Source organism: Colius striatus, chromosome 4 (genome assembly GCF_028858725.1).
Source record: "Colius striatus isolate bColStr4 chromosome 4, bColStr4.1.hap1, whole genome shotgun sequence".
NCBI classification, from domain to species: Eukaryota; Metazoa; Chordata; class Aves; order Coliiformes; family Coliidae; genus Colius; species Colius striatus.
The window spans coordinates 97,490,905-97,505,179 of NC_084762.1; the positions used below are offsets into that span (position 1 = coordinate 97,490,905).

Here is a 14,275-nt window from a genome sequence, read left to right on the forward strand (position 1 = left end):
TGGTGTGGGGGCACAGGGATGGTGGGGGGATACAGTGGGGGCACAGGGATGGTGTGGGATATGGTGTGGGCACAGTGACAATGAGGGGACATGGTCTGGGAATAGGGATGGTGTGGGACACTGAGTGGGCACAGGGATGGTGTGGGACATGGTGCGGGCACAGGGATGATGAGGGGACATGGTGTGGCCCCAGGGACAATGAGGGGACACCCTGTGGGCATAAGGATGTTGTGGGACACCGTGTGGGCACAGGGATGGTGTGGGACATGGTGTTGGCACAGGGATGCTCAGGGGACACGGTGTGGGCACAGGGATGGTTTGGGACACAGTGTGGGCACAGGGACAATCAGGGGACATGATGTGGGCACAGGGATGGTGGGGGGACACGGTGTGGTCATAGGGATAGTGGGGGGACACGGTGTGGGCACAGGGATGGTGAGGGGACATGGTGTGTTGGCACAGGGATGGTGAGGGGACACAGTGTGGGCACAGGGATGGTGTGGGACATGGTGTGGGCACAGGGACAATGAGGGGACACGGTGTGGGCACAGGGATGGTGTGGGACACGGTGTGGGCACAGGGATGGTGAGGGACACGGTGTGGGCACAGGGATGGTGTGGGACACGGTGTGTTGGCACAGGGATGGTGAGGGACACGGTGTGGGCACAGGGATGGTGAGGGCACACGGTGTGGGGGCACAGGGATGGTGGGGGGAAACAGTGTGGGCACAGGGATGGTGAGGGGACATGGTGTGGGCACAGGAACAATGAGGGAACACGCTGTGGGCACAAGGATAGTGTGGGACAAGGTGTGAGCACATGGATGGTGACGGCACACAGTGTGGGCACAGGGATGGTGAGGGGACATAGTGTGGGGACTGGAATGGTGAGGGGATTTTTGCAGTTGAGGCACACGGCACATAGCCACTTTCCTTGAGGTCTCAAAGAACAAACCTCCTTGTTCTGGTGCCCATCAGTGCCACTTTTCTTGCATAAGAAGCTTAAACTGTGGATCATCTTTAGATCTTGAAATTCTTTGTCGGTCGTTTTCCACGGTGCAGCGTTCCAGGCTGCGTCAGCAGCTCTTCTCAGTAGGCATCCCTGTTCTGAGATTTGGTCTCATTCCCTTCATTGCTACATTCTCTGGGACTCACAGTCAGGCTTCTTGCACATCCATCATCCCAGTCCTGATCCTGGGCTGTTCCCTTAGCCTCTTTGTGTGGCTGCCGTGGAGCCTCGCTTCTTTGTCACAGCCCCACAGGCCTTGCCTTTAGGGCATCTCCAGTCCCGGCATCCTGTGACCGAGTCTCCTCACTTCTGTGTTGTGTTGTCTGTGTTCTGTATGGTGTTGGTGTTTATATGTGTGTGTTTACCTTAGAGCCACTCTGCGTGGGGATGTAGAGTCAAGGGCAGGTGGAGGAGCACTGAGTGCATGTCAGTTTGCTTTTGATACGTGGGAGTTGGGGCTTTGGCTGCCGAGTGAGGTGCTGGGGCTTTGGCTGCCGAGTGAGGTGTCGGGGCTTTGGCTGCCGAGTGAGGTGTCGGGGCTTTGGCTGCCGAGTGACGAGGTGTTGGGACTTTGGCTGCCGAGTGACGAGGTGTTGGGACTTTGGCTGCCTAGTGAGGTGCTGGGGCTTTGGCTGCCGAGTGATTAGGTTTTGCATCTGAGTCACTTGTTTTGCTCTGTTTCCAGAGACTGAGGCTGTGCTCTGAATAAGAATACAAGGGGCAAGCAGAGTGTGTCAGTGCTGCTGTCATGTGGACACAGTGGGGTACTGAAGCTCAGGAGCAGCGCATCACAGTGGCACCCGCCAACTTTTGGAATCGGATCTGTGATTCTTTGCAAATTAAGTACCGGGATAATGCTGTGTTGGGGCTGGGAGGAGGGGACAAGGGTAGGAGTTACAGAGAGGGTTTTTGTGTAGAGCCTGGACTTTGGAGGCAGTTACTTCTCAGGACAATGGCAGCATGTCCCAGGCAGAGCTGCTCCAGCCTCTGTGTATGTCTCATGTCGTCTGACTTCCCCATGTCAGCTTCCTCGGGCCTCCTCGTTCTTCACTCTTTGCTCTTCAGTGGCAAGGTCCGCCCATCAGCTCCTCCTGCTCCCAACTGACTCATCTTCGTACCCATCACCTCCTCCTGCTCCTGATGGACCCATCTTGGTGCCCATCACCTCCTCCTGACTGACTCATCTTGGTGCCCATCACCTCCTACTGGACCCATCTTGGTGCCCATCACCTCTTCCTGCTCCTGACCAAACCATTTGGTGCCCATCACCTCCTCCTGCTCCTGATGGACCCATCTTGGTGCCCATCACCTCCTCCTGACTGACTCATCTTGGTGCCCATCACCTCCTACTGGACCCATCTTGGTGCCCATCACCTCTTCCTGCTCCTGACCAAACCATTTGGTGCCCATCACCTCCTCCTGCTCCTGACCAACCCATCTTGGCATCCTGTCATCTCTGCTTGGCCCTGCTGGACTCGGTGCCCATTGTCTCCTCCTGGTCTTTCCCAACTCATCTTGGTATCCTGCCATCTCTGCTCGGTCCTGCCAGACACATCTTGGCATCTGTCCTGTCCTTCTGGTCCTGCTGGGAATGTTTTGCCACTCATGATGCCTTCCACTTCTCCTGGAACCATCTCAATGCCCCTCACATCTGCTTGGCCCTGCTGGACACATCTTTGGTGCCCATCATCTCCTCCTGGTCCTGACCAACCCACCTTGGCACCTTTCATCTCTTCTTGGCTCTACCTGACCCACCTTTGCACCCATCATCTCCTCCTGGTCCTCCTGGACCCATTTTGGTGCCCATCATCTCCTGCCCAACCCATCTTGGTGCCCCTCATCTCCTGCTCAGCCCATCTTGGCACCCATCATCTTCTGGTCCTCTTGGACCCACCTTGGCACCCACAATCTCCTTCCTGTGCTGACCAACCACTCCTGGTGTCCCTCATCTCTTCTTGGCCCAGCTTGACCCATCTTGGTGCCCACCATCTCTTCCTGGTCCTGCCCAACCCAACTTGGCACCCATCACTTTCTGGTCCTCCTGGACCTATTTTTGGTGCCCCTCATCTCCTCCTGCCCAGCTCATCTTGGCCCCCATCACCTCTTGCTTCTCCTGGATGCACCTTGGCACCCTCAATCTCCTTCTGGTTCTGACCAACCAGTCCTGGTGCCCCTCATCTCTTTGCCCAGCTTGACCCATCTTGGTGCCCACCATCTCCTCCTGCTCCTGCCCATCCCATCTTGGCACCATCTTTCTTCTCCTGGACCCGTTCTGGTGCCCATCACCTCCCCCTGCCCAACCCAGCTTGGTGCCCCCCTCATCTTGTCCTGTTCTTTCTGGACCCATCTTGGCACCCATCATCTCCTCCTGCTCCTCTTGCACCCACCTTGGTGCCCATCACCTCCTCCAGCACCCACCCACCCCCAGTGGCACCCAACACCCCCTCCTGGACCCCCCAGTGCCCTCATCTCCCCCATCCCCACCCACCTGGCACCGGGAGGTGCCCCCCAGGCCCCCCAAAGCCACCCCCAAGTGCCTTCGGGTGACATGGGACGGTGAGGGTGGGGGGCACCCACAGTGGAGGGGGCACCCCAGGAGCACCCATGGGTGGGGAGGGGGTGGGACAGGACACCCATCAGAGTCCAGAGATGTATAAAGAGAGTTATTAATTAGAAGCCCCTAATTATCAACCCAGATGCTGATTTCTCCTCAGGGTTGGGGGAGCCATGGAGGGGAAGGGGGGGGGGGTCCCGAAAGTGGAGGGTCTTCAAGGTGGGTGTCACAAGGAAGGGGGTCCCCAAAGTGGTGGGTGTCCCCAGGGGAGGGGTCCCCAAAGTGGGAGTCCTTAAGGTGGGAGGGGTCCCCAAAGTTAAGGGGGATGTCCCCAAGGTGGAAGGGGGGTGGGGGGTCCCTGGATTGGGAGGGTGTCCTTAAGGTGAGGGATCCCCAAAGTGAAGGGAGGCGTCCCCAATGTGGGAGTCCTTAAGATGGAGGGGTCCCCAAAGTGGGTGTCACTAAGGTGGGGGTGTCCCCAAAGTAGGGAGGGAGGGTCCCCAGGGTGAGGGGGGATCCCCAAGATGGGTGTCCCCAGGGGGAGGTCCTCAAGGTGGGTGTCACCGAGGTGGGGGGGTCCCCAAGGCGCAGGGGGTCCCCGAGGTGGATGTCACAGAGTGAGGGGGGGTCCTGGGGTGGGGGGACCCCCAGCGCTACCTCCCAGCTCTGCTCACTGCCAGGCGTGGGGGGGGAGGAGGCACAGGGGGAGGGTGGGGGGTGACACCGGTGTGTGGGGGGGTCCCCACTTCCTCTGTTCCCATTTAACCCTTTCCCCCCCCTCAGCTTTTGTATTTCCCCTCTCTCTTTTTCCCCCTTTTTCCCCCCCTTTCCCCCCCTTTCCCCCTTTTTTTTCCGTTTCAGCCTTTTATTTATTATGAAGCCGACTCCGAGCATCTCCCCGAGCCCCCCCACCCCCGCGGCTGTGGGACCCTCCCCGCGCGTGGGCCGGGGACGGGGGGAGGATGGGGGGGGTCCAGATTGGGGGGAGGGGTCCAGAGGCACCACCCCCCGCCCCTCTCCCCACGGCGTGTGAATAAAAAGCGTCTGGCCGGTGCTGCTCGTTCCCTCTGGAGCCCGTCAGTGGGGGGCTGCGGGGGGCTATATGGGCTATGGGGGGCTATATGGGCTATAAGGGGGCTATCAAGATACTATGGGGGCTATGAGGAGGCTATGGGGGGCTATGAGGGCTATAGGGGCTCTGAGGAGGCTATGGGGGGCTATGAAGGAGCTATACAGACTATGAGAAGGCTATGGGGGGCTATGAGGGGGATATGAGGAGGCTATGGGGGGCTATATAGTCTATAAGGAGGCTATGGGGGGCTATAGGGGCTATGAAGGGGCTATATGGGCTATGGGGGGCTACAGGGGCTATGTAGGGGCTATATGGGCTATGGGGGGCTATATGGGCTATAAGGGGGCTATGGGGGGCTATATGGGCTATGAGGGGCTATGGGAGCTATGAGGGGTTTATGGGGGCTATGGGGGGCTATGAAGGGGCTATAGGGGCTCTGAGGAGGCTATGGGGGACTATGAGGGGGCTATAGGGGGCTATGAAGGGCCTATAGGGACTATGAGAAGGCTATGGGGGGCTATAGGGGCTATGAGAAGGCTATGGGGGGATATATATGGTGTCTATAGGCTTCGGGGATGCCTATAGGGATATATGTGGGTGCCTACAGAGTTATGGGGGTGTCTGTATGGTCATGTGTGTGTCTATAGGGATACGTGTGTGTGTGTCAGTAGGGTTATGGGGGTGTCTATAGGGATATATGTGGGTGCCTATATGGTTATGGGGGATGCCTATAGGGATCTATGGGGGTGTCTATAGGGTTAAGGGGGTGTCTCTAGGGGTACGTATGAGTGTCAGTAGGGTTATGGGGGTGTCTGTAGGGATATATGTGGGTGTCTATAGGGTTAAGGGGGTGTCTGTATGAGTGTCAGTACAGTTATGGGATGTCTCTAGGGATATATGTGGGTGTCTATAGGGTTAAGGGGGTGTCTGTATGAGTGTCAGTACAGTTATGGGATGTCTCTAGGGATATATGTTAAGGGCGTGTCTGTAAGGATCCGAGAGGATCCCCAACGGATCCTGGGCAGAACCCCCCAAAAAAAGACCTCAACAGACCCAGGACAGAGGCTGGATGGATGCCGGATGGATCCCAAACGGATCCCAGCACAGAACCCAAACAGATCCTGGACAGTCTCCCCCAAAAAGACCTAAATGGACCCAGAGCAGAGGCTGGATGGATCCCAAATGGATCCCGGGCAACCTCCCCCTCCCCAAAAGGCTCTGAATAGACCCAGGATACAGCCTGGATGGATCCCAGCCCAGAGACAAAACAGATCCTGGATAACCCCCCCCAAAAAGACCCTAAATGGACCCAGGGCAGAGCGTGGATGGATCCCAGCCCAGAGACAAAACAGATCCTGGACAAAACCCCCGCAAGAAGACCCTAAATGGACCCAGGACACAACCTGGATGGATCCCAGCCCAGAGACAAAACAGATCCTGGACAACCCTCCCCCCAGAAGACCCTAAATGGACCCAGGGCAGAGCCTGGATGGATCCCAGACAACCCCCCCCTCCCCAAAAGGCTCTAAATGGACCCAGGACACAACCTGGATGGATCCCAGCCCAGAGACAAAACGGATCCTGGACAAAACCCCCACAAAAAGACTCTAAATGGACCCAGGGCAGAGCCTGGATGACCCCTGGATGGATCCCAGATGGCCCCTGGATGGATCCCAGCCAGATCCCATTTGGCCCTTGCACCTGCTTTGGGATTTTGAGGCTTTTCCCCTTTTTTTCTGCAGCTTTTCCTCGATGACACCAAAGTGAAGAACTTCATCACTTGTTTCAAAGGTACTGGGATCCCCCCAAAACCCCCCCAAATCCTCCCCCTCAAAAATGACCCCTCAAAATGCCCCCAAAAAACAAAATCCCCCCAAAATTATCCCCCAGATCCTCTCTGACCCCTTCCAAAGACCCAAATCCCACCCTAAAACCCCCACAAATAAGCCTCCCAAATCCTCCCAAAAAACCAAACCCCAACTCCCCCCGACCTCAAAAGCCCCCAAATCCCAACAATCCCCCTCAAATCCCCCCAGAGCATCCCAAAACCTCCCAAATCCCCCCCAAAAAGCCTCCAAATTCTCTCCAACCCCCCCAAAAATGTCAAAATCCACCCAAACCCCCCCAAATATCCCCCCAAACAATCCCCATAGTCTCCAAATCCCCTCAAATCACCCCAAAAAACACAAAAGCCCCCCAGAAACCCCCAAATCCTCTCCAGTCCCTCCAAAATAAATCCCCCAAAAATCCCAAAATCCCCCAAATCCCCCCCAAAAAACCCCAAATCCCCTCCAACTCTCTCCAAAAGCAATCAAAATCCCCCCAACCCCCCCAAATCTCCTCAGAACCCCTCCAAAAAACCAAATCACCCCAAAATCCCTCCTCCCCATCACCATTCAGTAGCGTTTTAGCCTTAATTAGGGTCTTTAATTAGAGACTCATCTTTATTTGGGGTCTCATCTGTATTGGGGGGGCTGTGGAGTGGGGAGAAGATACTCTCATCCCCTTCATTGCCTTTGTAGGTGCCAAAACATCCTCCTCTCAACCTAATTTGCATATTAATCACCGCCTTAATTAACCACTTCCTGCCCTTAATTGCTCCCAGGCACTTGGTAACACTGATCCCTACTCACCCTCCCCCCCCCCCCCCCCCGTGTCCTGTCCCTCCCCCCCGTCCCCCCCCCGTCCCCCAAACCTCCCTCAGCCCCTTCAAATCGCTTTCCCATTAAGGAACACCCCCCTTTCTCCGGTGTTAATTAGGGGAGGGTTAATTAACGAGGGTGTGAGGTTAATTAACGTTGCCTTCCTCACTCACCTGGAGCTGAACCCCGGCAGCCTCTATGGGAGGGTTCATTATGGAGAATTGGGGGTTAGTTAGGAGGGTTGGGGTTAATTAGTGGAGTTACTTAGGGTCCATCCTGGCAGGTATCACCTTCCTCTTCCTCACTCCCTTAGCAGTGGTTGTTCTGAGCAGCTTTAATCATGAGAGGACTGAGGGTTGGAGGTTAATTAGGAGGGTTGGAGGTTAAATTAGGAGGGTTGGGGTTAATTAAGAGCACTGGGGGTTAATTGTGGGAAGGGGTTATCCCAGCAGACGTTGCCTTTCTCATCTTCTTCTTCCTCACCCTCCCTTAGAATCGCAGTGGTTGTTTTGAGGGGGTTAACCATGGGGGGACTGGGGGTTAGTTAGGGGGGTTGGAGGTTAATTAGGGGGATTGGAGGTTAATTAGGAGCACAGGGAGTTAATTCAGGGAAGGAGTTAATGATGGTTTATCCCAGCAGACGTTGCCTTCCTCCTCCTCTTCTTCCTCACCCTCCCTTCGCAGCCCCGCAGCGGCCGTTCCCGAGCGGCGATGCGGCTTAATTAAAAGGGGGGGCTGTTAATTAAGGAGAGGCGCGGGTTAATGAGGGTCCATCCCGGCAGACGTGACCTTCCTCACGTTCTTCTTCACGCGGCTGGAGCGGAACCGCAGCGGTTCCCCCCAAAGCGGTTCCCCCCAAAAAACACAAATCCCCCCAAACAATCCCCAAAGTCTCCAAATCCCCTCAAATCACCCCAAAAAACACAAAAGCCCCCCAGAAACTCCCAAATCCTCTCCAGTCCCCCCAAAATAAATCCCCCAAAAATCCCAAAAGCCCCCAAATCCCCCCCAAAAAACCCCAAATCCCCTCCAATTCTCTCCAAAAACAATCAAAATCCCCCCAACCCCCCCAAATCTCCTCAGAACCCCTCCAAAAAACCAAATCACCCCAAAATCCCTCCTCCCCATCACCATTCAGTAGCGTTTTAGCCTTAATTAGGGTCTTTAATTAGAGACTCATCTTTATTTGGGGGTCTCATTTGTATTGGGGGGGCTGTGGGGTGGGGAGAAGATACTCTCATCCCCTTCATCACCTTTGTAGGTGCCAAAACATCCTCCTCTCAACCTAATTTGCATATTAATCACCACCTTAATTAACCACTTCCTGCCCTTAATTGCTCCCAGGCACTTGGTAACACTGATCCCTACTCACCCTCCTCCTCCCCCAAACCTCCCTCAGCCCCTTCAAATCGCTTTCCCATTAAGGAACACCCCCCTTTCTCCGGTGTTAATTAGGGGAGGGTTAATTAACGAGGGTGTGAGGTTAATTAACGTTGCCTTCCTCACTCACCTGGAGCTGAACCCCGGCAGCCTCTATGGGAGGGTTCATTATGGAGAATTGGGGGTTAGTTAGGAGGGTTGGGGTTAATTAGGAGGGTGGGAGTTAATTAGGATGTTTAGGGGTTTATTAGTGGGGTTACTTAGGGTCCATCCTGGCAGGTATCACTTTCCTCTTCCTCACTCCCTTAGCAGTGGTTGTTCTGAGCAGCTTTAATCATGAGAGGACTGAGGGTTGGAGGTTAATTAGGAGGGTTGGAGGTTAAATTAGGAGGGTTGGGGTTAATTAAGAGCACTGGGGGTTAATTGTGGGAAGGGGTTATCCCAGCAGACGTTGCCTTTCTCATCTTCTTCTTCCTCACCCTCCCTTAGAATCGCAGTGGTTGTTTTGAGGGGGTTAACCATGGGGGGACTGGGGGTTAGTTAGGGGGGTTGGAGGTTAATTAGGGGGATTGGAGGTTAATTAGGAGCACAGGGAGTTAATTCAGGGAAGGAGTTAATGATGGTTTATCCCAGCAGACGTTGCCTTCCTCCTCCTCATTTTCTTCTTCCTCACCCTCCCTTAGAACTGCAGTTGTTCCAAGTGGGTTAATCATGGGGACACTGGGGGTTAGTTAGGGGGGCTGGAGGTTAATTAGGAGGGTTGGAGGTTAATTAGGAGCACACAGAGTTAATTGTGGGAAGGGGTTAATGATGGTTTATCCCAGCAGACGTTGCCTTCCTCCTCCTCTTCTTCCTCACCCTCCCTTCGCAGCCCCGCAGCGGCCGTTCCCGAGCGGCGATGCGGCTTAATTAAAAGGGGGGGCTGTTAATTAAGGAGAGGCGCGGGTTAATGAGGGTCCATCCCGGCAGACGTGACCTTCCTCACGTTCTTCTTCACGCGGCTGGAGCGGAACCGCAGCGGCCGCTACGAGCGCGAATTCCCGTTCGTGTCCCGCTGCGGCGCGGAGCGCAACCTCCTGCGCTGCGAGCACAGACCCATCGTCTTCACCCGCCTCCTGCCCCCGGACGCCTCCTCCTCAGCCTCCTCCTCCTCCCGCCGCGCCGTGCTGTCGTTCTGCGGCGGCGGGGAGCGGCTGGCCGCGCCGTTCCGGCCCGAGGCGCTGGTGATGCTGCCGGAGAACGGGCGCTTGTACCACCCGGCGCCGGGCCGGGCGGGGGGCGCGGGGCCGGTGCGCTCGGCGCTGGCTCTGGAGTGGGGGTCCCGCTTCGAGTACGAGCAGGGGCCGGAGCAGCCCCCGACTCACTTTTGGTGGGAGGGGAAGAGGTATCGGCTCACGGGGGAGCTGGTGCAGCTGCTGCGGGGAGGGGAAGGGGCGGGGGAGGCGGAGAGCGGCGGGGCCGCGGGGCGGGGGTGAGGCTTGGAGGGGGTGGGAAGGGGCATTGCATGGCCCCGGGCGAGGAGGAGGAGGAGGCAGAGCTGGTGTTCAGCCACACCGTGTGGCTGATGCTGTGGTGAGGTGAGCGTTGCTGGTGCCAGGGATGTGGGTGTTGTGTGTGGGTCCCCCACTGTGATATTAAAGGTCTCTGGCAATTGAAATGAGCCTAGAGGTGATGGGTGCCACTGCAGCAGTGTGGGTGCAGCTGTGGAGAGGTTGGTGCTGCTATGGTGAGGTTGGTGCAGCTGTGGTGGGTGACACGGTGCTACTGCCACAGTGTGGGTGTCCCCACGGGTGCTGCCACGGTGACAGTGTTGCTGCCACACTGTGGGTGCCACTGTGGTGATGTTGGCTGGTGTGTAGAGGGAAGGGAGGTTCTTGAGAGGGATGTGGCCATGGGCTGAGGTTGCCCGAGGGCAAGGAGCCAGCAGCGTGCCCAAGGGGGCAAGAAGGCCAGTGGCAGCCTGGCTGGGCTGAGCAGTGGGGTGGCAGCAGCCCCAGGGCAGGGATTGTCCCCTGTGCTGGGCCCTGGGGAGGCTGCAGCTCCAGGGCTGTGCTCAGTGCTGGCCCCTTACTCACTGCCACAGAGACACTGAGGGGCTGCAGCTCTAGGGCTGTGCTCAGTGCTGGGCCCCCTCACTCACTGCCACAGGGACACTGAGGGGCTGCAGGGAGAGAAGATGCACTGGGAAGCTCTGGGCTAAATGAGGGTACCTGAGGCAAAGGTTCAGTCTGCAGAGAAGGAGGCTCAGAGGAGACCTGATCACTCTGACTCCCTGGCTGTGGCTGAGAGGGTCGGTCTCTGCTCCCAAGTTAAAAGCTACAGGCCAAGAGGAAAGGGGCTCAGGGTGCCCCAGGGGAGGTTGAGGCTGGAGCTGAGGCAGAACTGTTTCCCTGAGAGGGGTGTCAGCCCCTGTGCCAGGCTGCCCAGGGAGCTGGGGGAGTGCTCAGCCCTGGAGGGGTCCCAGAGCCGTGGGGCTGAGGTGCTTGAGGGCCGTGGCTCAGTGGTGCCTGTGGCACTGTGGGGTCAGGGTTGGACTCCAGCAGCTCAAAGGGCTTTTCCATCTGTAATGATTCTCTGGTCAGTGCCCTGTGTGCCAGAACAGCAGCCAGCTCTCTCCTTGGTCCATTAAAAGCAGAAGAGCTCCATCCCCTCCGCTGAGCTCTGCCACTTCCTCCTGCCAAGCATCCCAGGAGGACTTGGGTTAATCAGGCAAGGTGGGGTTGGCTTTAATGAACTCACCATAACCGAGTGGCACAGCCCAGAGCCCGGCAGAGCGCCCCGAGGTGAAGCCTCCCTGGGGGGGGGGATGCTACAAGCTGAAGTAGTCGATGGCTCCGTAGCGCTGGAGGCTGGTCGCCCACACGGCGTCTGCTCTACCCGCGCTCGCCAGCAGCCGGCACAGCTCCGCCGGGAAACCCTCCTCCCCCTGCGTGGGGGTGTGGTGGCCGGAGCCCCGCGGCGGCTGCGAGTAGCCCACGAGGCGCAGGTCGGGCAGGGCCGCGCAGGGCCGGGCCAGGCCGCCCAGCGCCGCCGGGCTCAGGGGGGTGCCGAGGAGACCGAGGCAGCGCAGGCGGCGGCAGCGGCGCAGCGCCGGCAGCAGCAGCTCCAGCTCCGCGTCCCCCAGCTGACACTCCAGCAGCTCCAGCTGCAGCAGCGAGCACGAAGCGGCTTCCAGCAGCGTCCGCAAGGGTTGCAGGAGGCTGGGGGACGTGAGGTTGTGGCCGCTCAGGTCCAGTTGGAGCAGGGAGGGCGCGTGGAGGCTCGAGGACAGGAAGATGAGGTCGGAGGGGAGCAGGCAGCAGAAGGCCAGCGCCAGACTCTCCAGGGGAGTCTGCAGCTCGCTGGGAGGACAGGGTGGGGTGGCAGAGTGAGTGGGGAACCCCCAAAGCACCCCCAAACCACCACGAGGCTCTCCCCAAACCAGCCACAGACCCCTAAAACCCTGAGGCTGCCCAAATTCCACCCCCAGGATCCCCCAAAATCCCTCAGCTCCCTCAAAGTCTCCCCCAACCCCCGTGAGGTATCCCCAAACCTCCTGAGACCAGACCCCTGAGCTGAGGCAGAGCTGCTCTGGGACTCCATCTCCTCATAAGTGTAGACAGTTGCACAGTGACAAACTGGGCAACTCCCCTAAAACCCCCTGAGCCAAGGCAGAGCTGCTGTGGGACTCCATCCCCTCTTAAATCTTTGCCCACAGGGTGTAGACAGTTCCCCAGTGCCAAACCCCAACCCCAAAACACCCTGAGGCTGCCCAAAACATCTTCAGGCATCCCAAACCCCTCTTTTATGCCTCCCCTGAGCCGAGGCAGAGCTGCTGTGGGACTCCATCCCCTCTTAAATCTTTGCCAATGGGGCAAATGCCAAACCTTCCCCCCAAAACCCCCTGAGACCAGCCCCCTGAGGTGAGGCAGAGCTGCTGTGGGACTCCATCCCCTCTTAAATCTTTGCTCACAGGACAAATGCCAAACCTTCCAAACCCTCTCCCCAAAACCCCCTGAGACCACCCCCTGAGGTAGTGCAGAGCTACTGTTGGACTCCAGCCCCTCTTAAATCTGCCCCCACAGGGTGTGGGTGATGCCCCAATGCCACCCCCCCCCCACACACACACATTCCCTCCCGCTGCAGCGTGTGAAGGTTTTGGAGTCCCTCCCCCAGCGGGCAGCTTACCCCAGGAGCTGCCTGAGTCTCTCAGAAAGCCTGGAGGAGTACAAATCGAGTTCCTTGAGGGCAGGCAGGGCCCGGAGGTGAGCGGCCAAGCAGCGGATGCAGGCGTCCGTGCCCGGGGGCTGTGCGGCGCACGTCCACGTTGCTGTAGGGCAGCTTGAGGCTGCGCAGCGCGGGGAAGCGGCCGAGGTGAGGCAGCACTTCGCACAGCCCCGCCAGCCCCAGGTTGTTGAAGCGTAAAACAACTCTGCGGACGGCAGCAGGCTCCAGGGAGTCCAGCAGGGAGACGACGGTGGAGACGGAGAGCTCCTCGGCGTGGAAGTCGCGGCAGAGCAGGCGCAGGGGGGCGCAGGGTGAGCGGAGGGCGGCGCGCAGCAATAGGCGCGTAGCAATAGGGCACCCCTAAGCCAGCCCCCATCAATAGGGCATCCTATAGCAACCCTAACCCAGCCCCCATCAATAGGGCATCTTAGAGCAACCCTAACCCAGCCCCCATCAATAGGGCATCCTATAGCACCCCTAACCCAGCCCCCATCAATAGGGCATCCTATAGCACCCCTAACCCAGCCCCCATCAATAGGGCATCCTATAGCACCCCTAAGCCAGCTCCCATCAATAGGGCATCCTATAGCACCCCTAAGCCAGCCCCCATCAATAGGGCATCCTATAGCACCCCTAAGCCAGCCCCCATCAATAGGGCATCCTATAGCACCCCTAACCCAGACCCCATCAATAGGGCATCTTAGAGCACCCCTAACCCAGCCCTTTATCTATAGGGCATCCTATAGCACCTCTAATCCAGCCCCCCATCAATAGGGCACCCCACAGCACCCCTAGATCTGCACCTCATCAATAGGGTACCCCTAACCCAGCCCTCTCTCAATAGGACCTTCCATAGCACTCCTAATCCTATCCCCCATTAATAGGGCACCCTATAGCACTCCTAACCCAGCTCCCCATCAATAGGGAACTCCAGGGCAGGACCCATGACCCACCCCTCTTAATGAGGGGTAACCCCAGCACCCCATAAAGGAAGCCTACAGCAGGATCTCCAACACCCCCCTTCCCTCCCTGGACCCCCTGTGCTGCCCTCACACCCCTCGACCCCCCTCAGCTGCCCTCACCCCCCCTCGATCCCCGGGGTCCCCTTCAGCTGCCCTCACCCCCCCCAATCCCCGGGGTCCCCTTCATCTGCCCTCAACCCCCTAATCCCCGGGATACCCCTCAGCTGCCCTCACGCCCCCAATTCCCGGGGACCCCTGAGCTGCCCTCACCCCCCCCAATCCCCGGGGACCCCTCAGCTGCCCTCACCCCCCCCCAGTCCCCGGGGACCCCTCAGCTCACCTCCCGCCCGCCGCCCCGCTCCCGCCGGGCCCCTCACGGCCGCTCTTCCAGGCATTGGCACTGCACCCCGGCACCGCCCCTCCGCCAATCAGAGCGAGAGTGTCACCACGGA

The 14,275-nt window shown here is 58.2% G+C and overlaps 2 protein-coding genes across 2 annotated transcripts in view; one reads left to right on the forward strand and one right to left on the reverse strand.

The window, feature by feature from the left end:
- Window positions 1–1,755: 1,755 nt before the first annotated feature.
- On the forward strand, window positions 1,756–10,146 carry LOC133625383 (UPF0598 protein C8orf82 homolog). Its single transcript, XM_061995907.1, has 2 exons — window positions 1,756–1,894; window positions 9,625–10,146. Exons 1-2 carry the CDS (start codon window positions 1,756–1,758, stop codon window positions 10,128–10,130), a joined length of 645 nt encoding a protein of 214 aa, XP_061851891.1. The 3' UTR covers window positions 10,131–10,146.
- A 625-nt stretch (window positions 10,147–10,771) lies between these two features.
- The window catches only part of LOC133625384 (leucine-rich repeat-containing protein 14-like), a 31,874-nt gene continuing 28,370 nt past the window's right edge, over window positions 10,772–14,275 (reverse strand). Inside the window, 3 exon segments of the mRNA XM_061995909.1 lie at window positions 10,772–11,996; window positions 12,823–12,938; window positions 12,940–13,221. Coding sequence (XP_061851893.1) covers window positions 11,465–11,996; window positions 12,823–12,938; window positions 12,940–13,221 — 930 coding nt within the window. The 3' untranslated portion in view covers window positions 10,772–11,464.